Here is a 27,012-nt window from a genome sequence, read left to right as displayed (position 1 = left end):
AAAGATTTGTTTGTTTTTAATAGCGTTATCTAGACTAGGATTCTTTATATCTCTAGTTTTTTTCTTAATCTGTCTTACCTTAAGTTACCTATGGAGAGCAGAGGGATCAACTCTGTCTTCCTCACTGTTGAATATCTAGCACCTAGAACAGCGTCTGGCATAAAAATCAGTGCTCAAATATTTGTAGAATGAAATGCCAGAGGTGAACTGCTTTTAGAGTAAGCTCTGTATTTCCTGGGTATTATATAAATTGTACTAAATGATTTACTCCTGATATATTGAATGATTTGATTCAATTTATATACTAATGTAAAATTAACTACAATTATGACAATTCATCCAAAATTAAAGCCAACTATGGAAAAAGTATGGTTTGAGCTTATCTACTTCACCAAGAATTATACAGTTTGCCATCATGGACAAAAGTTACCCCCAGCAGTGCTCCCATAGTCAGCTAAAGACACCATGTTTTATTTTCCATATAGATACAACAGCAATTCCTTCAATAAATTATAATTCAGGGAAGAGTTAACTCTTCTCTATTACCAATAATTTAAACAGAACAAAGAATGGTAAGCGATATTTAATATTATATTTTGTAAAGAGGAAACAGTTGATGTGGCTTAGTGGAAAAGTCACAGAGAAGGTTTTTGTAACCCACCTGAAGTTGGATAATTAATTCCCAGTATGCTAGCAACTGGTTGAAACATGTGGGTCATAAAACCAGAAACACAACATTGGCCAAGCATGGTCTGATGTAGTCTGGGTAATCAGAACTGAATTTGAAGAAAAATGTAGATTTTCAAGGTTGTCAACTTAATACTTCCTATTTTATAAATAACATCTTGTCATAAGAAAAATAACAAGTTACGTCAGAGAAGCAGGGGATTTCCAGCCAGTCAGAGGCTCCACTGATTGCCATTTCTTCTCTAAAATATAATTCTGCAGGTCTTCATAGACTCCTGGGCCACGGTAACGGCGAAATATCCCATCCTTTGCACTATAAATTAAAAAAAAAAAAAAAAAACCACACAGTAAATAAATCCATTAAAATAACAAGGGCTACAGATAATAAAAATCAAAACAACTACTAGTTTTACATGTGAACTCCACTTTGAATTTTAACTTGGCTCAAAGAAGAAAAAAATTATAGGTAGGCATAAATATTAATGTATTAAAGATGAGAAATTCCCAAACAGCAAGCATTACGCATTCTATTTTATCACCGTACAATTTGGGACCATAAGCAAAGTTCTCAGCAGTGTCTAATCTACCAAGTTACTTTTTTATTATTTTTGCTATCAATTGTTTCAATTTTTCTCTTACAATGGCAAAATAATAATTTTTATCAAGCTTTAAAAAATTGTATCCACTTTTCCGAACTTAGGTCATTCAAGGCCCTCTCTTCAAAATTAACAGAACACCTTGTATTTTCACAGGTCCCTCAGTCTTTCTCTGGCTTTCTTGCCATTGTCCAGCTTCCTGAGGGAAGATTCTGCACTGGCCATTTTCTCCCTAAGTATTACTCATTCAGCACTCATGTGATTGGTGGTTCTGTTGCCCTGGCTCCATAGAAACGGCTCACATTGGGGGTCTCCAATGACTCTGCAACGCCAGATCCATACAGCACTTTTCTATCATTTCTCCTTGTCTGTCACCAGCACTGTCCACTACTGAACGTCTCTTCCTTCCTCCTTTCCACTGGCTTTTATGACTTGAGCTCTTGGCTTCTTCTAATTACTCTGACCACCCCTGCTCAGTTCCTTACTCCCTGTCCTCATCTGTAGATGTCCTAATGCTGGCCAACCCATCTCCTATCCTTGACCTATTTCTTGTCCTACTATATATGTTCTCTCTAGATATACTGCAATTTTTATCTGCCATGATGCTGAGGACTCCACAATATGTGTCTCTAGTCTAGATCTTTCTTCTGAGCTTTAGATCCTGAATTCAAACTATTACCTAAACTTCTCCATTTGGAATTAATAGAGGCACTTCACACTATCTTCTCCATTCTGGTCTCTATCTTCCAAACTGCATCTTATTCTAATGCCTCTTCAGTAGCTTTTATGAGTTCTACATGGCCCACTGATAGTCATCACAGGCCCTTCCTTCCTTATGGCTAACTAGTCACCATGTCCCAATGTATCGACCCCTCTCTTTTCCCCTGTCACTATCTGAGCCTCTCTAGCCTTATCACTCAGGATGATCCAATTGCACCCAATGGGCCAGAAGCAGTTATAGTCCTCAGAAGGTATCTCATTTTCTCTCAGGCTTTTCCATGATAGCTGCTGTATCTGGAAAGGCCTTCTCTGTTCTGTCTGCCTAATCCAATTTCTACCTTTCATATCATTGGAGAAATCTTCCTCTGACTCTCCCTGCCCCCTCCTACTGTCTGATATTAGGTGCCTTTCCCCTGGGGTACTCTGGGCACCCCTCTCTTCTACCAGCTATCATTCAATGCACATCAGCCTTTTTCTCTTCAAACATTAAGCTGAATGAGCAATGGTTATGGAAAACAACTTAGAATTCCTCATACACGTTTACTGCTTTCAAATCTTTTCTAATGTTTCTAAGTTTCTAATCAGAAGATTATTTACACTTACTGAAAAAATGCTGGGAGAGTAGTGACAAAGAAGCGGCCACTCAAACCTACAAGAGGCATAAACAAAAAAGTTAAAAGTGAAACTCAGACTACCCCAAGCAGCTAACTTATGTTGTAAGAATAAGCAGCCTTGAGCTTGTTTTCATAGTCACACTATTAAAATCATTCCAATTATTTAATCATTTACCTTTTTTTTTTTTACTTAAAGAAATCATATTTTTATCCGTTTTTATTTGCCTAACCACTTCCTGGTCACTGACATACAATTTACTTATCTTTGATACATTACACTAAAGTTTTTTGGCTTGTGCATTGCTTGGAATAGTATGGTAGCTGAAGGGATAGGTTGTAGAGTCATGCAATCTGGGTTAAATACTATATTCTCTAGTTACCAGCTTTGTGACCTTAAATAAATCAATCTTTCTGTAAAAGGGGTACTAAAGTCTGATTGAATTGTTCTGAAGTTAGGTTAAATCTGTATGTTAGGTGTTTAGCACAAATTAAAGGACTCAGTAAATTATAGGTATCATTATGTCAGGTTAAGAAAGAATAAAGAATATGACATAAGATGGATCACGTATAATCTTTGCATAATTATAAAACTTGTTATTTCTGTCCAGGAATTCAATGTACATTATACAGATTTTTTTTTAAATTTGTCTTAGCAAACCTTTAGTGAACAATAACCACATATCAAATGTTATGCTAGGTACATGTGAAGATAAAGATAAATAAAGCCCTTAGTCACGTATCAAATATTTATTTACTAAGCAACTTCTTTGTTCCAGGGACTGTGATAATGGCTCAAGACACATAAATAAGCAAAAACATGCAGTCTTTATTTTCACAGAAGTTATAGCCTAGTGGCAGAGGGAGATAATGTAATCAAATGATCATGGCCAGAAAGGGATGGGTGGTATCAAGGAAAGGGACATGCAACAAAAACCTGCATGACACTAAGGGTAAAGAACAGATCCCTGCTCTTTATTTTTAAATCGATAATATTTGTGTGAGTACCAGTTCTGATAAAGAGAAGGAAAGTTGAAGGATCTTCCTGGCCCACATGATAAAATGGCAGATATATCATTTTCACATTCCACATCACTTCTGCCTTTCCCACTGCAGGACTATCTGGATGACATCAAATCCTTATTTAAATAAAGTGGCTCGTTTTACAGCTCTGGGATAACTTGCAGTTTGAGATATTGAAGGTTTATTTTTAATAACAAGGGATATTTGCTTATACTCATTTTATAAACTAAATCTATATTCAGCAAAATAATTTATTGATTGATGATGAGTCTTCCCAAAGAAGGGTTCTCTAATTTTTTTCATATCCAACTAAGTAACTCTAAGACATCCCTATGGCACCTAAAAGCAAACACAGTATTCTGCAGGCAGTAAAAGTCAATGTTACAAAAAGAAACCTAAACTTCATACATTTATGATTTATATTTTTTTAAAGATTGTACTGGCAGGAACAAAAACAAAAGTGACCTGAGAAGTCAGTTGAGGATTGGAATAAGCATCTCTGTCTACAGGGTATTCTCACCTCTCACAAGCTTGGAACCACTCTACCAAGGAACAAAGGCATATTTTAGTGTATTTCCAAATCTAAACTGCCAAGGGAAAAAGTACTGGTGATCCTAAAGACTTGAAAAATTATTACATGTCTTGCTTACTATAAAAAGTTTCAGGGAGGCCTGGGTGGCTCAGCGGTTGAGCATCTGCCTTTGGCTCAGGGCATGATCCCATGATTCGGGATCAAGTCCCATATCGGGCTCCCTTCTGGAGCCTGCTTCTCCCTCTGCCTGTGTCTCTGCCTCTCTTTATGTGTCTCTCATGAATAAATAAATAGAATCTTTTTTATAAAAAGTTTCATATCTCACTTCTTACTTAGCTACAGATTTTTATGACCATGCCAAATTTTATATAAGGAGAGTTACAGTGTTAGGGAATTATGCTTTACTTACATGCTCTTTTAAAATAGAATGCACAAGGATACCTGAGTGGCACAGTCAGCTAAGCATCTTGATTTTGGCTCAGGTTACAATCTTGGGGTTGTGAGATAGAGCCCCACATCAGGCTTTGAACTTAGTGTGGATTCTGCTGGAGGTTTTCTCTCTCTCCCTCTCCCTCTACCCCTCCCACTTGTGTGCATGCACTCTCTCTTTCTCAAATAAATAAATAAATAAATAAATATATCTTAGAAAAAAATGGAGTGTACAATTAGCATCCCATCACTTCTTCAAATTTCTACCTGGGTTTTATTTTTATCAGATTAAATAGGATTTCTAATAAATTTAAACATCACTTAAGGCAGTATTTTTAACATGGTCTTTAAAATCCTTCATTTGTTCAAGGTGCTTGGGTGGCTCAGTCAGTTATGTAGCCGATTCTTGATTTTGGCTCAGGTCGTGATCTCCAGGTGGTGAGATCAAGCCCCGAGTGAAGCTCAGAATCCGCTTGAGATTCTTTCTCCCCCTCCCTCTGCCTCACCCCTTGCTCAAGCTCTCTCTAAATAAATACATAAATCAATCTTAAAAAGTTTTTAAATCCTTCGTATGTTCTTGGCCATTATCGGCCATGGCAATAAATTAAAAGTAAATAAACAGAAAATGTATTTCATAAAACATATTAACTTATACAGTATATGTAACAATATTTCCAGATTCACAGGCCAGCTTGCCTAAAGTCAAACCCCATTTCTGCATCTTAGTTTTTATCTGGGACAGTAAATATGAACCATGAGTTTTCTCATAAATGGGCATATAATTTCTATCTCAGTATTTTTTAGTATTAAATTATTTTATATTTATAAAGCACATAGAATACAGTGTTTGACCACAGTGACAGATAGTCTCTGGGTGTCTATAGTGTCTGGTGTTTACCTTTCTGGTTCAGACTAAAAGGATGTTCATCCCCAAAACTTTTAAAATAAAGGGTATGAGAACTTTATGGCTCATTGTATGAATTGCTGTGCTTTTTCCCTAACTATTGTACCAGAGTACAAGACCATCAGTTAAGGTTAAAGATTATTAATAAACTATAACACCTCAAAACTGCTTTCACTTACATCTGTCAGTATTTCTTCAAATGACAACCCATGCAGAATACTAATAATATGATCATGGCATCTAACTCAGCTACGAGTTCAGTTTGCTGTCTGGAATAATCCACTGTCACTGAGGATGTATTTAGGACAGTCAACAACAGAATCGAGAACAACCAAAGTAGTTCTAACTATGAAACACTACTAAGTCCTCAAAGATCTGACACCACAGGAAATTCACCTTGACTAAATGTCATTTCTGAGAGGCTAACAAATGTCAGAAAGCTTTGGGTTTCATGTCATTGCTCCAAAAATGTCTTCTAACCTTTAATACTGATGTTATCAAGTATCAAGGGAGTCTTTCAATTACCTGAAAAGTTCAAACATGACCAACTTGGAACAGAGAAGCACCATCTGAGGGTGTGGACTTGAACGTTGAAAAACAAGGCTAGCATGGACCTTACCAATGGATTACAACAGCAGGGCAGCAGCTCACTGCAAGGCTGGCATAATGATTCACTGTGAGAAACCTCAGAAAATGTAGAAGAAACAAGCGTACTCTTCAGCCTTTAACTAAGAAAGTTTGACCATGAGGTCTCCCAACATTTCTGCAAGTCTTTTTTACCTTAAGAGGAACTTCTACTTTAAAATGAAGACTGGGAGATCCCTGGGTAGCTCAGCAGTTTAGTGACTGCCTTCGGCCCAGGGCGTGATCCTGGAGTCCCGGGATCGAGTTCCACATCAGGCTTCCTGCATGGAGCCTGCTTCTCCCTCTGCCTGTGTCTCTGTCTCTGTCTCTCTGTCTCTGTCTCTCTCTCTGTGTCTCTCATGAATAAATAAATAAAATATTAAAAAAAAGAAGACTGACTGCAATGTAAAAAGGGCATTAATCCAAAATGCAGGACAAAATTTAATTTCTTATTAGCAGGCTTATCTTAAACACATATAGCAAAAGAAAGAAAAGAATTAAAAGATTAGAGAAAGAAAAATTATATCAGGGAAATATATTTGGATACACAAAAGCACAAGAGAAATTATTTAACTTCAATATTTAAAAAATTATTAATAGTTGCTAGCTTTTGTTCTATTATAGCTGTGTTACTTTGGGCATGTTACTTAACCTCTCTGAGTCTTAGTTTTCTGAATAAAATAGAGATAAATAGTTCTTTCTAGGGTTGTTATGAAGCTAAAATGTATTAAAGTGTCTGACATAATTATAGGTTGAAGTATATGTTTAACTAAATGTTATTTGTTATTACCAAAAGAGTAGCAGAAGGAAAGCAATGAAAAAAAGTAGAACAAATCTTACCTGTGAGATAGAAATAAAGTTGTCACCATAATACAAAATACTAATTTTTAAAATTATAAAGTTAAAATATGAACACTAACTGAAGACAGTAAAGTAAGTTTGCTTTTGCAATTAATTAGTGGTTTAAACACAAGGCTTATTCTTGGCTGTGGTAGGAGTCTGGTATACCTCTGTCTAGTGAAATAGCCATCACCCATGGGTGCTCTATGCTGTTTTCCTGTCCTTCACAACTAAGTTCATCTGCATGGAACAGAACATTCAAGTACATGTTCATTACATTTAATTTCCCAAAGAACATGCAACTAAAACAACACGTGGTCTATGTAGTTTAAGTAGGCAAGGTTATGTAATCTAATCTAAGGCTTTGCTTTTCCTTGACTGCTACATCTCAGCTGTAAAATGCAATGTATGATCCCCAATCTTTATCATTCTGAAAACTTATTTTCTGTTCAAACTTCTTTAAAAAAAATCTCTTGTGATATACCAATGGAAGAGTTACAGGCATAACTAAAGGCTATGCAGAAACACTAAAAAATTCTTGCTTTCATTTCTTTTTAAATTTTACTTGCAGGGAAAAGAAATGAAACTATGCCTTACTGCATTCCTGCCAAAGCAGCCATAATGAAAGAATATGCTAATGGAGATCTATAATCAAATATAAATCTATACACAGAAATATCCAGTAAAGTGCTCAACTTGAGGAAAAGTGGTATCATCTCAATGATACCCCAACTGCTCATTCAGAATGTTAGATTCTGTAAAAGCAAAGTAAATACCCAAAGAGCTTTCAAGTAGAGGGACAAGTTGCCCCAGAAGCTTGCCAATGAGTTAGTACCACATAAGACACCCTCTCTTCATTTGGCTACCAGAACCCCTATTCCTCCACCTCCTTCTTACCTCTAATGCTTCTCTTTTTCCTCTGCTAGAACTAACCTCTTTCCTTCTAAATGATAGAGTGCCCTGGTTTTCAATACTCAAAACACTTCCCTAGCACACCCTTCCTAGGTAATCTCAATTATTACCCCCCCCCTTTTTTTTTCCAAAAGATTTTGTTTATTCATGAGAGACACAGAGAGAGAGAGAGAGGCAGAGCCACAGGCAGTGGGAGAAGCAGGCTCCCTGCAGAGAGCCCGATGTGGGATTCGATCCCAGGACCCCAGGATCATGACCTGAGCCAAAGGCAGATGCTCAACCACTGAGCCACCCAGGTGTCCCTCTTCCTCTCCTTTCAAATACATCCACAGCGATGATCCTCAAATGTATATCTCCAGCTCAGCTCTATTTGGTTTTCTATTGAACATGTCGAACTTCAACCCTATTCCCAACCTGCTCCTCCTTTCATCTTTACTATCTTCTCCTTTCCATCAAATGCTACAGGCCAATCCATCGGGAAATCCTTTTGGATATTCCAGCCAAATGTAGCATCTCAACTCCAGTCACTCATCCCTGCTGCTATTAGTTCGAGCTACCATAGTCTCCATGCTGAACTACTGCATTAGCCTCTTAACTTCTCCTCTTGCTTCTACTTCCAACCTCCTACAGGAAACTTTTCACGTAGCAGCCAAAGCAATTCTTTTAAAATGTAAGCCATGCATATCATGTCGCTTTCTTGCTCAAAACCTTCCAGTAACTTCTTTCCTATCATACTAAAATCTAAATTCCTTCGCATGGCCAACTAGACCCCCATGGTCTGGTTCCTAGCTACCTCTCCAGCTCTGCTTATCTTGAGTACCCCACTGGCTGTCATATGGTTCCTCAAATAAGCCAAGTACACTCCTGCCTGCATGTGCTCTCTGGTCTGTCTGTAATGCTCCTCTCCTACAGCTTATTGAAATTCACTTCCTCAAAAAAAAAAAAAGAAAAAGAAAAAAAAAAGAAAAAAAAAAAAAAAAAGAAATTCACTTCCTCAATATGTCAAGATATCTAGTCAAACAGTCCTTCCTCTTTAAAATAGTGGCTCCTGTCATTTTCTAAATTTTTAGCTTGCTTTCTTTTTCCTCTTAGTCCTTACTACCACCAGACACTCTTCTCCAATTTACTCTTATTACTATTTCCCTCCTTCACTAAAATGTAGGCTCAATGGAGAGCCAGGTCTTTATCTTCCTTACTCACTTGTATCATGTATCTAGAACAAAACCTGATGCATGGTAGAAATGCAAGTATTTGTTGAATACATACATTATTCTTAAACCCTTTAAAAAAAAAAAAACAAAACTGTAGTAATCAAAACAGGAAGGTACTGGCACAAAAAGAGATACATAGATCAACAGAACAGAACAGAGAGTCCAGAAATAAACCCACACTTACAAGCCTAATTATAGGCTTAATTTCCTCCCAACTTTCAACAAAAGAGGAAAGAATATCCAAGAAAAAAGACAGCCTCTTCAACAAATGGTGTTGGGAAACCTGGACAGCAACATACAAAGAATGAAACTGGACCACCTTCTTACACCATAGAATAAACTAAAAATGGATTAAAGACATCAAAGTGAAACCTGAAACCATAAAAACCCTAGAAGAGAACACATGCAGTAATGCCTCTAACATCGGCCATAGCAACACATATCTCGATAGGTCTCCTGAAGTAAGAGAAACAAAAGTAAAAACAAACTTCTGGGACGACATCAAAATTAAAAGATTTTGCATATAGTCAACAAAAACAAAAAGCAACCTACAGAATGGGAGAAGATACTTGCAAATGACATATCCAATAAAGGGTTAGTATCCAAAATATATAAAGAACTATACAACTCAACACCAAAAAACAAAAACAAAAACAAAACAAATAATCCAATTAAAAATGGGAAGAAGGCATGAACAGACATCTCTCCAACGAAGACACCCAGATGGCCAACAAACACATGAAAAGATGCTCATCACTCATCATCAGGGAAATGCAAATCAAAATTACAATGAGATACCACCTCACACCTGTCAGAATGGCTATAATCAACAACACAAGAAACAATCATTGATGAGGATGTGGAGAAAAAGGAACATTCATGCACTGTTGGTGGGAATGCAAACTGGTACAGCCACTGCAGAAAACAGTATGGATGTTAAAAGTTAAAAAGTTAAAAACAGAACTGCCCTATGATCCAGTAATCACACTATTGGGTATTTACCCAAAAAATACACAAACACTAATTCAAAAGGATGCATGCACTTCTGTGTTTACTGCAAAGTTATTTACAATAACAAAATTATGGAAGCAGCCCAATTGTCCACTGATAGATGAATAAAGATGTGAATTGTTATATAAAAAAAAATAATAAAATAAAAAATAAAAGTATTGACAGCATTAGATTTGTTTGGGTTTTTTTTTTTTTTAAGACTTTATTTATTTATTCATGAGACACAGAGAGACAGGTAGAGACACAGTCAGAGGGAGAAGCAGGCTCCCTGCAGGGAGCCCGATGCAGGACTTGATCCCAGGACCCTGGGATCATGACCTGAGCCAAAGGCAGATGCTCAAACACAAAGCCACCCAGGGACTCCAGCATTAGATTTGTAATTCAAAATAAAATAAAATAGTATAATCTGAAGTGAAATATTCTTTAGGCCACTCAGTCATGTGTGTGGAATTTTGTCTCATAATTTTAATTTATGAATTGCAGTTTTTAAATTTTTATTATTTAAAAGAATTCTAAAATTATACTTTAAAAAACTTGCTTATTTCCTTATTTGGACTTTGTTTCTTCACTATTCCTAAAAAATACTAGACCAAAGGTTTTTTCCTTCTGCTTTGATAAATGTTTCAAATATATATAGCTTACATTTACATAAATTCTAGGAGTCAATGATAAATTTGTTTATAAAATATTTCATTATCATAAATTTGTCTCTACATGATCAAAAAAGCACTCCATCCATTCACAATGGAAAAAGTAGCTGTAAATCTACATTTTAGTTGGAAAGATTGTATTCAGTTAGCCTTCAGATCTGTGAATCCATCACAAAGGTAATTGTTTAATTCTTTTAATTCAAATCATGCTGTGAATTCACGGCAGGTATACCAAATGACTGAATGTGAACAGGTCAGCTACATTTCTAAGAAACTCATCATAAAATATATCTGGTACTCACGGTATTAGTTCACACCTGATTTTGTTGGACTTGAACTACAAAAACAATTTCAGAGCAAAAATATAATTGCAATTTGATGTCCAAACAGAATAACTCATTCTAACAGCTCAAACCACAAACTAATAAGTATAATTGTCCATTTCTAAATAGCAGATGGGCAGAAGTGGCTTTGATTCAAATGATTAGAAAGGCAAAAGCTTGAGGACTGATGGCTTTAACAGAAATCTCTCTCCAAGGGTTTGTCAATACATCTAAACAGACACCATCCATTTTGTGGTCCAAGTAATTGGAAATGCATTTACATTGTGTTTTTGCACTCACAGTTGTTACAGAAAAGTTACAGCAATATCCTTTATAAAGGGATACAGGAGATAAAAATTGAATGTAGACAGGAAAAAAAAATAACCAATAAAGTTATTGAATCAAAACAGGTTTGAAATTTGAACCACAAAAACCCATCTTTTCTTCTCATTTTATATACAAAACACGGGTTGGGTTTTTTCTGTTTTTTTCTTTTAAGATTTTTTTTATTTATTCATGAGAAACACACAGAGAGAGATAGAGACATAGGCAGAGGGAGAAGCTGGCTCCTCACAGGGAGCCCGATGTGGGACCCGATCCTGGATTCCAGGATCACCACCTGGGCGGAAGGCAGGCATCCAACTGCTGAGCCACCTACGTGTCCCAAAACACAATTATTTTTAAACTACAAAAACAAATTGCATCTTTTCTGAATTTAAAAGTTTCATTTATTTCCCTCTTTCCTTTGAAAAATCACATCATTAACAGCTAATAAATGTAGATGGAACAACAGAATTAGAAATTCGCCATTCTGGAAAAAAAAAAAAAAAGTTCACCATTCTAGAACCCACTATGAAATATCTGATTCAAAAAAAAAAAAAATGTGATTCAGGTAAGACCATCATGGATCTTAAATCCCCAAAATATCACCCCACAGATTATTTCCTAATCACAAAGTAGGGTCTTTTCTTTATAATGGAGATGTTTATTGTAATCACCTTAACCAAGTACTCAAACTCAACATTAATGGTGATAATATGTGTCTTCCGATGGAATACAATTTAAGTCACAGGATTACCTATAAAGTACTCTTGCCATAAACATCTAGCCTGAATCATGCTTCTAGACCAAAATTCAAGTTTGCAGAAAATATAAGAATAAATTAAATGTTACCATAAAGACACACCTAGGCAAATCCCTGGCCTGTTCTCTTTAGAGTGTCAATGTCATGAAAAAAAGAGGGGACTATTTTCCAGATCAAGGGAAACTGAAAAGATGTAACTACTAAATTCAGTTAGTGAACCCTGATTAGATCCTGGTTCAAAAAACTATAAAAAATATGAGAAATAATTATAAAGATTTCAATATGCTGAAATATTGAAGGGTAAAGTATCATGTGGTCTACAAGTGATTTTCAAATGACTCAGCAAAATAATAACAATATAAATATAAATATATATATACATACATATGTAAATACAAACATACATAGATAGACCCAGATATGCCAGAATGTTATCTGTTGATTGTAGGTGGTTAGTTCATGGTCAATAAACTCAAAATCCTAGTCTTTCAACTTTTCTATAAGCTTCAAAAAATTCAAAATAAAAAGTAACAAACTTTTGCATTTAATGTTCAACTTGTACAGTACCTGGTTCTTGAATGACATCTACTTTTCCCACACTGATATGAAGTACTTCACCATTCTTTGCAAACGTCTCCCATTCTGAATCGGTCTGCTGGCAGGATGGACACCAAGGAGCATAACTGTAAAAGAAAAATAGCCAATCAATATAAACATCTGAAAAAAATCTATAAAACAAAGTAGGGAAATAGTGCATTTAAATTTAAAAAAAATAGATTCTTAACTAAAGGGAAGAAGTAAGCTTTTCCAAAGTTCCTTGATATAGAAAAACAGAACCATATTTCCCCCTAGAATTTAATGTATGAATATCAATTCTCTGGGGAAAAATAGCCAAAATTTAAGAAGATTTTCACAAATTACTGTAATATATAAAATACTTTATTTCAGTGTTATTCTTACAATGGACCCAAATTTTACTACCTTCCAGATAGCTTTTGATTTATAAGGATGAAACTGCTTGAGTATCCCACAAAGGGTGACAGTCTTCATAAGGGGGTCTTAAACTAGCCACGCCAGTTTCAGATTCATCAAAGTGAGATCTGAGGGGTAGATACCAGAAGATGTATTGCTAGTGGGTCCCCCAAAATATGAATCATTTCCATGTGGCAGTTCTGAACCATGTGGAGAAAGTAGAAGCTATAAGCCAAGCCTACTCCACACTTTCTTAAATAAAAGGGGAGTTAGAAAAAGTACTTGGGCCTTCAACTAGAACTCTGCTGTTTTATTCTTTCATTCAATAAACATGATCTAAGCACCATGCTGAAAACTGAGGCTACACCTATGAATAAGACAGACATGGTGCCTTCCCACTCCTTGTGGATTCTATCATCCACAGATGAAAAGAGGTAAACATGGGAGTAAGGACAATCCAAGTGGTAAATGCCATGACTGAAAATATGGAACAGATGCTATGGGACTTTCAGAAACTCAAGGATCTCAGAAGGGCCCAAAGAGAAAGGAGCATCTGCACTAAGATCTAAAGAATAATAGCCAGAGAGGGGTCAAGGAATGTTCTAACCCAAGCAGAGAGAACAAGAAGTGTGAAGACAAAGTATTGACAGGACAGGATGAAAACATCATCCACAGCTTTAAAAATATTGTATAAGGAGTTGGGACTTATTCAAAGCTCCATGACTGATACCCTAAAAAAAGTAAGAATCATGATCAGATTTACATTTTTGGAAAAGTCATCTGGCAGCTCTGTGGATAATGGATCAGGGAAGGATAAAATAAAAGCAAACTGGAAGGCTGTGCTGTCCTCCTGTTTTGCTAATGGCCTCACTTTGCCTCCCTTGATGCTAGAAAACATCATAAATGGGCCATAAAACTCTAATGTGCTCCAGGATTTCACATGCAGATGTTAAAATAGGAATCCAGAGAAAACTGCTGTTTAGAAAGTATAGTGAACAACATCTCTTGGAGTCTTAAGCCCCTATACCCATGCATATGATCTTATTTGGAATAAAGATCATTATACACATAATCGAATTAAGGACCTTGGGGTGAGATATCCTGGATTTAGGGTAGGTTCTCATAAAAGAAAGAAGAAAGTGTGACACAGAGACACAGGAGGAAGGCCATGTGAAGATGCAGTCAGAGATGGTTGGTATATAGCTACAGGCCAAGGAATGCCAAGGCCTGCTGGCAGCCACAAGAAGCTAGGAGAAGCATGGAACAGGCTCTCTCCCAGAGCCTCTAGAGGGAGCCAACCTTGCCAACATTTTGACTTTGCAATTTTGATCTCCAGAGTTGTGAGAGAATAAATTTCCACTGTTTTAAGCTACTAAGTTAGTGACAATTTGCAGTAGTCCAAGGAATCTATTACAGAGATCATTTGAAATTAGAAGGAATTGAGATTGAATATGCTTTATGGAAACTTAAAAGTGTTGGTAGAGCTATGCTTAATATAAAGTATTGTGAACAAACAGTAACATGCACTAGAAATCCATTTTAAAATAGAACACTAAAGGAAAATTAACATTTACAGGACAACATCACAAACATACATTAGTACAAATGGAGAGACATTCTGTTTTGCTTAATAATACCCAGAAGAAAAAAAGCAGTAAATAAAATTAATTAATCAATCTCATAAAATAGAACAGGATATTCCAGGAAAAAAAAATCACCAGACACTTTGAATAATATTTTGGGATACCATCAACTAGACATATTTTTAAAATCTGCTTAAATCTGTTTAAATTATACTTAAAAAAATTTCCAACTCAATTCAAAATGCTTAGGGAAAAAATGCAAATATATTTTTTAAAGACTTGATATCACTGAATTATTTATGTACAATGGGTGAATTTTATAGTATGTAAATCATGCCACCAAGGGGTAGAGGGCAAGAGACAAAGATGAATCAAGATTGGAAATATGCTGATACAACTACAGAATCTGGATGATGGATTGATGTGGGTTCATCATACTGCTCCTATATTTGTTTATGTTTGAAATTTTCTCACTAGATAGCTTTTGTTTGTTGTTTTATTGAGGTATTACTGATATATTACATTAGTTTCAGCTACAACACAATGATCAAATACATCTTTCTTAAGGAGATTAAATGGAAAGATACAGCAAGTTCTGGATGGGCAGGCTCAGCTTTGTGAAAATGTTGATTCCCTCCAATTTATTTTTCATTTCTTTCCATTCCTGAGTTATTTTTACAAAATGTGGCATCTATTATTTCTATATTAAGAGAAGAAAGGCATGGGGGGAGGGAAGTAGGAAAGAATGTCTGCCAAAAGAATAAAACAAACACACACAGGAAAAAATGCCTTAGGAAATAAAGAGGAAAAATGTTAAATGATCAAATTCTATAACAAGATTCAGGCTCAAAGGTGCTGTCAGGTCATCATTTATGAACCCTTTTATCTCGACCTGAGCAGGAGCATGTGTATAGGTACCATGCAACACTCAACGCAATGATGCATACAAACCAACTTTTCTGAAAAACAACAATAACAAACAGAAAAGGGACAATATCTTGATATTTCACATTATGAAAGTGTATGCGGGGTTAAAAAGTCAACATAATGGGGAGGTTGCATTTACTTCAACACAAATATTTAGATTGGGTACAGCCCAGGAGAGAGAGGGCTGCCCAAAGCAAGGCATGCATTTCACCAGCCAGATGCCAGAAGCAGTCAGACTTCAGCACAATTGTTCATCCTCTCTAAGGATTCGTTCATCCATCTCTAGAAGGGGCTAGGAGAGTCAATTCCAAGAATATTCTAAAAAGTCATTAATCTTCTCATTACAGCTCACACTCTAATACCAGAAATCCCAGATATATGGAATAAAGAACAAAGGCCAAGAACAATCTGCTGACATCTTTGAACATGGTAGATTTTAAAAACATATATCTTATGCCAGGTGACTTTGACACTGAGGCTGGATCTGAGCCCTCCTCAGAACCCACCATGGCCAGAGATGAGTCGGAGAGCCTAGCCCTGGCCTGGAAGTCACCCGTCCCCAAGGCCAGGAAGCCAGGGAGGAAGCCACCAACCCCTGGCCTGGAGAAAGCAGAGGCAGCCCCGGAGGAAGGGGCCTGCAGTGCCTCACCCGCCCCTGCCGCCAGCACCTGCCCCCAGGGCCCCATACTAAGGGCCCACTTCTGCAGCCTGCGAGAAACCGCCTGGCTCAATGGCCTGGCACTGCCCACTTGGGGCTACAAGGCCACAGGGCCGGATCGGCCCATGCCCCAGCCACAGGTGCTGGGTGACCAGAGCCATCCCCTGTAGTGCTGGTTGCTCTCTGGACAGATGCCATGTGGGGTCACCCTCTGTACCCCCTACCTGCTATAGGCCCAGCTTCCCAGGGCCAGATGCGGACATGCCCTGGGAGCTTCTCCTCTCACTGCCACCCTCACACCCCATGGGGCTGAGAGCCCCCAAACTTTTAACTTGAGGGCCTTTATTATTAGGACAACTTCCTGTTTCTTCCTGAGAGAAAGCATGTGGGCTTTGGAGCTCAACAGACTTGGGCTGAATCCTGGCTCCGGTGTTCCTTGCTGTATGACCAGGCAAGTCACTTCCTCCTGTGAGCCCTCAGTTCTCCATTTGTAAGATAGGACAATGCAGCCTACCTCACAGGGTTGTTGTGGGGGTGATGCCTGGCACACACCCATTCAGGTTTGCTCTCTGCTCCCTCCCCAGGACAGGGGCCTAGATCTCAGCCAGGGCCTGGGATAGGACGCTAAGGCAAGCAGAACCTTCTAGAAAGTCTTCGTGTGTCATAGGTTATTTAGGGTGGTACAGTGTACAGTGTGGATGACTTCTACTTTACCTAGAGTCCTTTCCCAGGAAAGCCTGGGACTGTCCCCCAGCATCTGGGATTGGGCCCTGACCCCCAGCCTGGAGCTCCTTGGGGAAGCCTGCCCCTTCTCTCCATCGCTACAGGGGGTGCCAGGATACAGCCTAGGGCTGGCATCCTCATTCTGGGTCTGCTGCTCTTACCTCTGGGGGGCCCCAGGCCGCTCCTGAATCGACATCTATGACTTCCCTGAGCTGCCTCCTCCACCCGGTGCATTTTCCCAAGAAAGTCGTACGTTTGCTGGAAGCCAAGAGGCTGCAGGGACTCAGGGACGAGATAAGACAGGCTGAATGACAGCCCAATCCTGGGAGGTCTCCGAAGATCCAAACTGGTGGCCTCGGTCCTCCCCAAGCCAGAGCCCCATCGGTCATGCCTGCTGTGAGTTACCTCCTTGCAGAGTGCTAAATTGAGCCAAAGGCTGGCAACCTTGGCCTTTGGCCTGGCTAAGGTTTGTAAGAAGGCTGTGGGTCCTGGAGGCAGGCCATTAAACATTAAAGCATTTGGGTTGTTTGGGGGGAAAAAAAAAGAAAAAAAGAAACATGTATCTCTGCATTAACAGGGCAAAGCATATACCTAGTTACCTAGTACAGTAAGTGCTCAATAAATAAATAAACAAATTTTAAAGAAAATTATAGTCTTTGAGAAAAGACACTTTCTACCTATTTTAAAAATATCTGTATGGCAGATGATACTGGGACAAGCAGTTGGTAAGCTTTAGGAAAAAAAGAGAGCATTTTATTATTTAGTACTTCAACAGGCGTCAGTGTATTAGGTGAAAGTTCTGCCAGAGGATTCAATAAGATCAACTTACAAATTAACCGTGTGACTGTGGGCAGCTTAGTAATCACTCCATGCCCCAGCTTCCTCAATTGCAAAATGGAATAGTAACAGCAGCTACTTTAGAAGGTTACTGCCCCCAATAACTTATAGATGAGAAGATTGCTCCTTATAACTTAGATGACTTATAAAAGCAGGCACACACTAAGAACAATCATTAATATCAATTACATTTGTAAAATACTGCTTGGTTTCCAAGACATTTTTATGATACATTAGCTCGTCTGAACCCTACAACCTCACTGTCAGACAAGGCAGGTTTAAAGGACCTTGCTTAAGGTCATCTAAGACAACACAGAGCAAGAACCCAGATGGAGGTATTTATGTGATAAAGTCTCCAAGGAAAATAGAGCCCGAGAGAGAGAGAGAGAGAGAGAGAGAGAGAGAGAGAACCAGACAGAAGGAAAAAATTACCAAAAATAAGGAAGAAATTTTGCAGTACAATTTAATGAGTTCTAGGTCTTTTATGCTTTGTTTCCCTAGGCCTGTTGCTTTTGCATTTAATGCATGGACATATTTATTACATCAGTAATTATTATTATTTTTTAAAGATTTTATTTATTTATTCATGAGAGACACAGAGAGGCAGAGATACAGGCAGAGGGAGAAGCAGGCTCCTTGCAGGGAGCCCCCCCGGGACTGGATCCTGGGACTCCAGGATCACACCCTGGGCCGAAGGCAGGAGTTAAATCGCTGAGCCACCCAGGGATCCCCTACATCAGTAATTATTAAATCTTGCAAATTTCATCTTTTATTTTTAAAAATCCCAGTCCCTAATCTCTAGACAGGCTATTACGTAAATTGGGATTTTGGTGACAGTGATCCCCAGACATAAAAATGCTATCGAGGTAATATTAGATATTCCTTTTTTTTTTTTTTTTTTTTAATGTAGCTGCTACCCACTGGAGACTGGGACTATGAGTGCTATTATTCTGAGATTTAATCAGAGCTGTTTGTGTTGGAGTACACCAACATCATTCACTAACTTAGTGTGTTCTTTTGATGGTAGGAATAAGTCAGCTCTGAGTCTCTAGTGTGGTAAATGGTCCACTGCTGTTTCAGCTTTTTAAATTATTAGTATTCTTTCACAACTAAAGGACTGTGATTTAGATAGTAATTTAGAACCTACTAAAGGAAAATACTTGTAGGGGCCCAATGAATACAAACAAGGAAACTCAAGACTTTCATGTACTCATGCACTCTGTCTCTCTCTCTGTGTATGTATGGGATATATATATATATAAATGCAATTTATATGCACATATACATGAAAAAAATCAGCAGCAAGGACCGGACTATGGCCTTCATTTATATTATTTAAGACTAGTTCATAATGTCAGCCTTCTAAGAACTATTAAAGAGTTGATCTGTCATAACTTCGTTCTTTAAATTAATCCTTCTTTCTTGTAAGAGCCTCTAAGAGGAATTAGAACCTTTATAATCATGTAAACTATACAACAGTATCTTTCCTGTTTAAACTTTTCCCAGGTGGCAGCAGTATAGAAAGTCAGTAAGCTTCATAAAGACGTGCAAAATACATTCCAGATAGCTAAAATACTGTTAAATTATACCAACTTGGATATCAATCTAGTGTTTTTTGGCCACTCCTGGGAAACACATTTCAAAAGCATGTTTTCTTGTCATCCATGTCCATATTTATGCATTTATCACACTTACGTTTCTGCTATATGCAAGGTGGTTGAAAGCCCTTGTTACTTTGGTTGCATGAGCCAACTGAACTTGGTGTGAGATTTCATTAAATGTACAAAATGTTTCAGAGAAAGGAGTTACTTAAAAACACTTCCTAGAAATAAAATTTTACTGAAAGTACATTTTTATTCCCCAATAATGGGCAATTTATCTTCTTCTGTCTTGGCTCAAATTTCACATATTCTCTCCGGGAGAGAGTGCACACTCCCACACATTCTCTTTTCTTATCCTTGCAGAAAGGAGACGGACAATGACTGATACAGCAGATTTTCACTTAGAACTTACTTTGACCAAAATGCTCAGAAGAATATGTGACAATGAAGATGAAAGAGATACACTAGGTTCATCTTTCTAGGACTTAAAACATGAAACAAAATCAAAATGTCAACAGATAATGACCCACCTACATCAAATGTTATTCTTCTCTCTGGAAAACACAGAAAAACTCTTAATGATCCAAAAGTTGGAAGGCTTTTATTTAATTCTATTTCTTTAGAAGATCATTTCTAGGCCATTTTATCATAAAATGTAGAGGAAAAATAAAAATTGATAATTCTATGAAACCATACCTGCAAAAAAAAAAAAAAAAAGAAAGAAAGAAAGAAAGAAAGAAAAAGAAAAAGAAAAAAGAAACCATATCTGCTAGAGAAAATGGAATTCACTACCTGCTTTAGAATGAACACTCCAGGAACACCTGGGTGGCTCAGTCGGTTAAGCACCTGCCTTTGGCCAAGTCATGATCCCAGGACCCTAGGATGGAGCCCCATGTCCTCTGCAGGGAGCCTGCTTCTCCCTCTGCCTCTGCCTGCCACGCTCCCTGCTTGTACTCTATCAAATGAATAAATAAAATCTTAAAAAAAAAAAGAAAGAAAATGAACACTCCATGAAGCCAGTAATTGGTACATCACTTATAACTAGCTAGAACAGAGCCTGTCAGGTCCTAGGCCACAATAAGTATTTATTATATTAATAAACAAGTGGGAGATGATAGTGACTCTTCTTAGTACCTAGGATAATATATATAGATAGATGTTTCCTTCAGTGATGTCCTTGAGAAAAGTCTTGAGCAAAGGAACAATTAGTCTATTATTCATTCATTCACTTAGTCAAAGTATTTATTGAACACCTAGAACTTCACAGTTATCAAGGCTCTGGAGATAAACAGGAAGAAGAAAACTTTTGTCTTCTACTGAAAAGCTAATTGTCTAGAGAAGGAATTAGACAAAAACCTAGTGTTGAAGCATATAAATTAATAATTACAAGCTGTGATAAGGGCCATGCTAGATACAAACAAGGCAAAGTGAGAATATTCCTGGGTGGATGGTGTGCACAGAAGGCAGAGCACCTGTTTAAGTGTGAAAAGTATCAGTAATGAGCATTTAGCAATAATGCTTTTCATCTGGATTTCTACAGATGATAAAACCATGGGTGGGCCTCTGAATCCCACAGGGAAAAGGCTTCCTTTCAAGTGGCTCATGGTGCTGACAAGCTGACAGCCTAAGCATGAATCAGTCAGCCTCTGTGTCTTCCTCCAGCAAACCCTCCCACCCACCCCACTTCCCAACCATTCTCCTGGGCTTGCATCAGGAACTGCAAAGCTTGGGCCTGCATTCTAGCTCTGGCCCTGCCAACCACTTGCTAAGGATCTGGCCTTGACTAAAGCTTTAACCTTTTCGAGTTTTCATCTCCTCTAGTAAAGGAGAATGTGAATGAGGATTCTGTACCAGATCGCTGGGCTGATCAAATAAGAGCACATTCAGGACATGCGATGTAAGCAACTTAACGGTTTACTGTGACTGAAATGATGAGGATAGTGGAGGGGATGTGGATAACCCTTCGTGACAAACAAAATCTGAAATCAAATACTTCTAGGTTCACTTATGAGCTATTAATTTGCATGTTTTTAAATACCCATAACAGTACCCAGTGCAGTGGTTTCCAATCGGAGACATTTGGAAATATGCATAGGGGATGGAGATTGCTGAATTGTTTTGGTGTCACATGAATACTAGAATGTAATGGGTAGGGGCAGCAGTGCTAAAGGTTCAGCAACGGACAGGCCATCTCCACGTATCAAAGGACTGTCCAACTCAAGATACCAATAGTGCCTTGATGAGAATCACTGTGGAATGCTTGACAGAATGTTTATATTCAGTAAACATTTGCTACATTAAATGAATATTATATCTGCTATATATTTCTTTCAGAGCACAGTAGACAGTCCCTTAAAAGCAAAGAATGTAGCTCCATTCATTTTCATCTTCTCAGACCTCTAACTCTAAACCTGAAATATAACAAGTATTTAATGACTATGTCTTAAACATTCAATCAGTACATCAAGATAATCTATTAAACTGTAAAAAATTATAACTATTTGTCAGCAACAAGCTAAGGCAATGACGCTGAAGACATTCTCTTCAGGAATAAGAAGGATTTGGGGGAAAAAATCACTAAATTTCCTAGGGAAATAAATGATTCCCTCCATCACTATGACTAATTTCAATTTTGAAACATGATTATCCCAAGAACAAAGTTAGAAAAGGTAGTGTTTTATAAAGATCTATATGCATTACAGAAGTAAATTAATCCAGAGACATACTTTGTCTCTGAATATCAATTTTAAAGTAGGCAGGTCAAAATTAAGCTGAGTGGAAAGCTACTTATTTCTCTGGGAGGAAAAACCACCAGAAAAGTATATGGAATGTGTACTGTCCTTTGTCAAAGGAACAAAAGTACTATTTTCAAAGGAACCAAAAAAGTTTAAAATAGCAAAAGGTTACAAAGTAACTGAATGGATAGTACAAAACAATGGAAATAGAGAAAAGAAAATATCAGAAGATATTTTAAAGATTATATAATCTTTCCGACCCCTGAGAAAGAGCAAACTTTTCATCGGAAGTTAAGAAAAACACAGCAAGCCAATGATAGAGATATGGCAGAAATAGGAATAAAGTTATAAAACAACATATAAAAGCAAACAAGAAGAGAGAAACTGAATATACGATAAGCACTGAAGAAAGTGTAAAAGCAATGGGATAAATTTTCAGATTTTAAAAAAATTTCAGAAAGTGAATTACTAAAAATACATTTTAACTCATATTTCTCCTTAACAGAGAAGTGTTTTTTTTTTAAGTGAAAATTCAGGGGCGCCTGGGTGGCTCAGTTAGTTGAAGGACCAACTCTTGGTTTTGGCGCAGGTCATGATCTCAGTGTCCCAAGATGGAGCTCAGAATTGGACTCCACACTCAGTGAGGAGTCTGCTGGACTAGTCTCTCTCTCTACCCCTTCCCCCTACACACATGCATGCTCTCTCTTTATCTATCTCTAAAATAAATAAATAAATCTTTATTAAAAACCTGAAAATTCAAATGCAAGTTTCCAAAAAAAAAAAAAAAAAAAAGGACTCTTTTAAAGACAAAGAAAATATAACAAATTGAGCTTTACACCAGGAGCAGAAAACACTGCTAGGTCCTTAAAAAAAAAAAAAAAGCTAATTATTGGCTATTTAAGTGAATTCTTGGAAATTACAGGCCTATAGTGGTTGAGAATATAATGAATTTTGTATCTTTTAGGTGCTAGATTTTGTCAAAGGGAAGAGAGGGAGTATCACAAACAGATAAGAACCACAATATTTCTTCAGGACTTAGGTTCTGGTATATAGACAAAAGCTGGATGAAATGGTTTAAATCCTCTTCCCTTTACAGCCTCCCTTCACACTGAACTATTCTGAAGTGCACTTGATGAAAAGGGAACTTCTACTAAAATGGTCTCAAGGGCAGCTTACTTCCGGGTTACAAGTCTCATCCTGTATCGCAGCCCAGACATATTCCATACAGTGGATGCATGGCCAGTTCAGAGCAATCAGTTACTATGCCTGGGCTTGTATATTTATGAAGAGTATAATTTGAACAGTCAACATGGCCAAACACAGGAATTATTGGCTGTTGGTGTTTACAAGCTTAATGAGGCTTATGTTCACCTTTAGTTTGCTTAGTTCTTTTACTTAAAAAAACAAAAACAAAAACAAAAACATAGGTATTCCAAAAAGGAGAATACAGGAGTTGAGGCCTTTCTGTTTTGACCATCAGTGTACATACACAAAGTCAGATTTCAGAACACTGACATCTAGAAAGCTCCACTGTGTAAGCACCTACTTTAAAAAAGAACTTTCAGGACGCCTGGATGGCTCAGCAGTTGAGCATCTGCCTTCGGCTCAGGGTGTGATCTTGGGTCCCGGGGATCAAGTCCCACATCAGGCTCCCTGTGGGGAGCCTGCTTCTCCCTCCATGTCTCTGTCTCTCATGAATGAATAAACAAAAATCTCGAAAATAAAAAAGAACTTTCTGTAGTACTAGCTGACCAAATGCAGCCTAAAATTCTTATGATTATTACAAACATGGCAGTCTTGAATAAAGCTCCACTTACTTTTAAAAGTTTCTCTCTTAAATGGAAAAAGACCTTGCCCTCTTCATCCAAAGTAGTGAAGCAATTTAATAAGTCTTACATGTCTACAGATTTCTTTAATCATTTCACTGGTTCATTATGATTACCAAAGGCATTTTATTATCTTGAAGTCTAAAATATTCCCTTCTCTGTGACCCAAAGGTAAATGCATGTTTGAATGGGTAATGTGTATCGTATTATATTCTCTGAACAATGTAATCTGCTAAGGGACTTCTAACTTTTGGCCCTGATGTCACAGTGAGATTTTTCACTCCACGGGCATCTGTTTGCAATCTAAAAAAAAAAAAAAAAAGAATCAAAATTTGGTCTTGGACAAATAAAAGAAAGATGCAATTCTGTGTGTCTGTGTCCTCAAGGTAAGATTAATTACCAAGTAGTAGTGACCAAGCACATACATTACCTAAAACTACAGTCTAAGGAGATAGGAGATAAGGTCTGGGTAATCATTTCTCCAGAGGTGCTTCATTTCCCCTCCCCCTGAAAGCCCACCATGACGGTCTCTGAAGTCTGTTCAGACACCTGCCTATTGTCTACCTTAAGCCTTTTTTTTCCCAAATGATCACTTCCTTCCTAGGAGTTCATTTTAAGCTACCTGCCTGTTCCTAACTCCGTATTTTCCCCATCTCCTTCAAAGGTGCACAATTTACCTTCTGTTGTCCAAAAGGGGTAATTTAGGAATGTCCTTTTATTACATCAGCACTAGTAAGATACCTACTCAGAAATCTCTACCTCTAAAAGCGGTAACGAGTATCAACATTTATTTGAAATCTTTCTCTAAAACTTCAAACACACTCCATCGTCCTGTTTTATTTCTCACGATGACATCCCAGGGTCTTCGAAACGAAAACCGGACTGCTTGGCACAAACGGGCCTGCCCTTCCGAGCTGGAATCATTCATTCCTTCAATGAATCCCTTGCCCCCCGCCCCCCCGTGCTACATATTCGTACTATACGACAGTGCCATTGAATGACAGCCAGCCCCTCCTCTCCGTCCAGGCCCGTATCAAAAGCACGCGATTTTTTTTTCCAGCAGGTTTTCTCCATCCCCCCCCCCCCTCGGTAAGCCGTCCCCCGCATCCCTAGAACTCTGCCCCCGCCGCACCAAAGCGGGGGACTAACAAGGCGGCGGGGGGGGGGGGGGCGATGCTAGACTCCCGCAGCTGTCACCGCGGAGGGCCCGGCGCGCATGCGCAGCGCGAGCAGCCCGGCCCCGGCGCCGCGGGTCGAGCCCAGGGGCCGCGCCGGCTTCCCCGCGGCCCGCGCTGCTCCGGGAGGGCGGCGCCCCGAGGCCCGTGCGGCGTGCAGGGCGTGCAGGGCGTGCAGGGCGTGCAGGGCGGGCGGGCGCGCACACTCACAATTTCAGCATCCACTCGCCCTCCATCACCAGCGTCCAGTTGGAGGCGGTCATGGGCAGCACCCAGCTGCGCTCCTCCGGCAGCGCGGCCTGCTCGGGGCCGGCCTCCGCCGCGACTCGGGCGGCCAGGAGCGCCGTCAGCAGCGGCCCCCAGGGCCCGCCCGCCATGCCGGGACGCGGCGGAGGCTCCACGGCGAGGGGCGTGGGCGTGGGGAAAGGGAGCGGCGGGCCCGGGCCTGTGCAGGTGCTCGAGGCGGTACCGGGCCGCCCCGCCTCCGCCTCCGCCAGGCCGCGCCGACGGTCCCAGCTGCGGAGGCGGGCAGCTGGCGCCGCCTCTTATCCGCCCGGGCCGCCGAGGCCACGCCCCCTCCGCCTCGCCCGGTCGTTGCCCCGGTGTCTGTTGCCGGGGCGACGGCCGCCCTCGCTTTCTGACGCCCTTCCCCCGCCGCCGCCGCCGCCCCCGCCCCGGCCCCGCCCCCGCGCCCGGCCCCGCCCCCGCCGCCGCCCCGGCCCCGCTCCCGCCCCCGCCCCCGCCCCGCCCCCGCCCCCGCCCCCGCCCCCGCCCCCGCAATCAGACGACCCAGGGCTGCCGCCGCTGCGGTGGGCGCTGCGCGTGCCCGGGCCCCAGGACCCGGGTCGGCGCGCGGGGATTCTGACCAGAAACACGGCCGCTAATCCCCAAATCCATCCCCCCGTTCAATGGTAGCGAAAATGGCAATACCGCAGAGTAAACCCATTGATAACGAGGAGACGGGAGGACTCGCGGCCATCCCTCGCTGAAGGAAGAGGAACATTTAAATCTCGTGTGTGTGTGTGTGTGTGTGTGTGTGTGTGTGTGTGTGTGTGTGGAAGTATCACTGCCCCGTTGGAGAGAATAGTGAAACTACACTCTGCAATTGTATTTTTTAACGATTTTAATTTTTATGAAGACACTTCCAAAACGTTGAGGACTAACATAAAACGAGTCTGCGAATAAAAGGATATTGCCAGTTGCATTCAATGGATCTCGCACTTCTCTTGGCTACAGTTCGTCAGATTTAAAATGAAAGCAAAAAAATAAAAATAAAATGAAAGCAGCCTAAATGACTTCCGAATCTCCCCTGCAGATACACATTAGATACAGCGGTACCTGGGGATCACCACACCCTGATGTGTGTGGCTGCAAGACAATGTGTGGCTGCAAGACAATGAGAAGGTGACTGAGCTTTTTTCACAGTGTACTTTATAAGAATGTACTAGCTGTGCAAAGCATAAAACTGGGTAATATGGTCAATACATGATGAAAGAGTGTGATTTCTGTCCTGGGCTTAAAACAAAGACAGCTATAAAACTACCAGTGTTGCAGGGCACATGCAATCAGTCTCTAATCCTATAGGAGAGAAAGATTAATTTTGCCTCCAGAGAAGATCTTGAGTTAGGTGTTAATTAGTAGTAAGTAGCTCAAATCTATATGGAGCCAGCCTTTAGAAAAATATAAGGCATTTACAAATTATTGTAAATTTGGAAAATGTCCTTGTAATAAATGTTAGTAAGAATCACTGTTGTTGGGCAGCCCAGGTGGCTCAGCGGTTTAGTGCCTTCTGCAGCCCAGGGCCTGATCCTGGAGCCC

At 39.4% G+C, this 27,012-nt stretch overlaps 1 protein-coding gene across 1 annotated transcript in view; it reads right to left on the bottom strand.

Moving 5' to 3' along the window:
- Positions 1–25,741, bottom strand: part of TMX4 (thioredoxin related transmembrane protein 4) — a 52,063-nt gene extending 26,322 nt beyond the window's left edge. The window contains exons 1-4 of the mRNA XM_072800104.1: positions 25,405–25,741; positions 12,725–12,840; positions 2,607–2,652; positions 872–1,000 (exon numbers count right to left, since the gene is read on the bottom strand). Of these exons, the coding sequence (XP_072656205.1) occupies positions 872–1,000; positions 2,607–2,652; positions 12,725–12,840; positions 25,405–25,571 (458 nt within the window). The 5' untranslated portion in view covers positions 25,572–25,741. The remainder of the gene's footprint in view (positions 1–871; positions 1,001–2,606; positions 2,653–12,724; positions 12,841–25,404) is intronic.
- Between the last annotated feature and the right edge of the window lie 1,271 nt (positions 25,742–27,012).

This window comes from Canis lupus, chromosome 26 (assembly GCF_048164855.1).
Source record: "Canis lupus baileyi chromosome 26, mCanLup2.hap1, whole genome shotgun sequence".
NCBI lineage: Eukaryota > Metazoa > Chordata > Mammalia > Carnivora > Canidae > Canis > Canis lupus.
The sequence above is the reverse complement of the archived record's forward strand: the minus strand, read 5'-3'. Positions and strand labels throughout refer to the sequence as shown.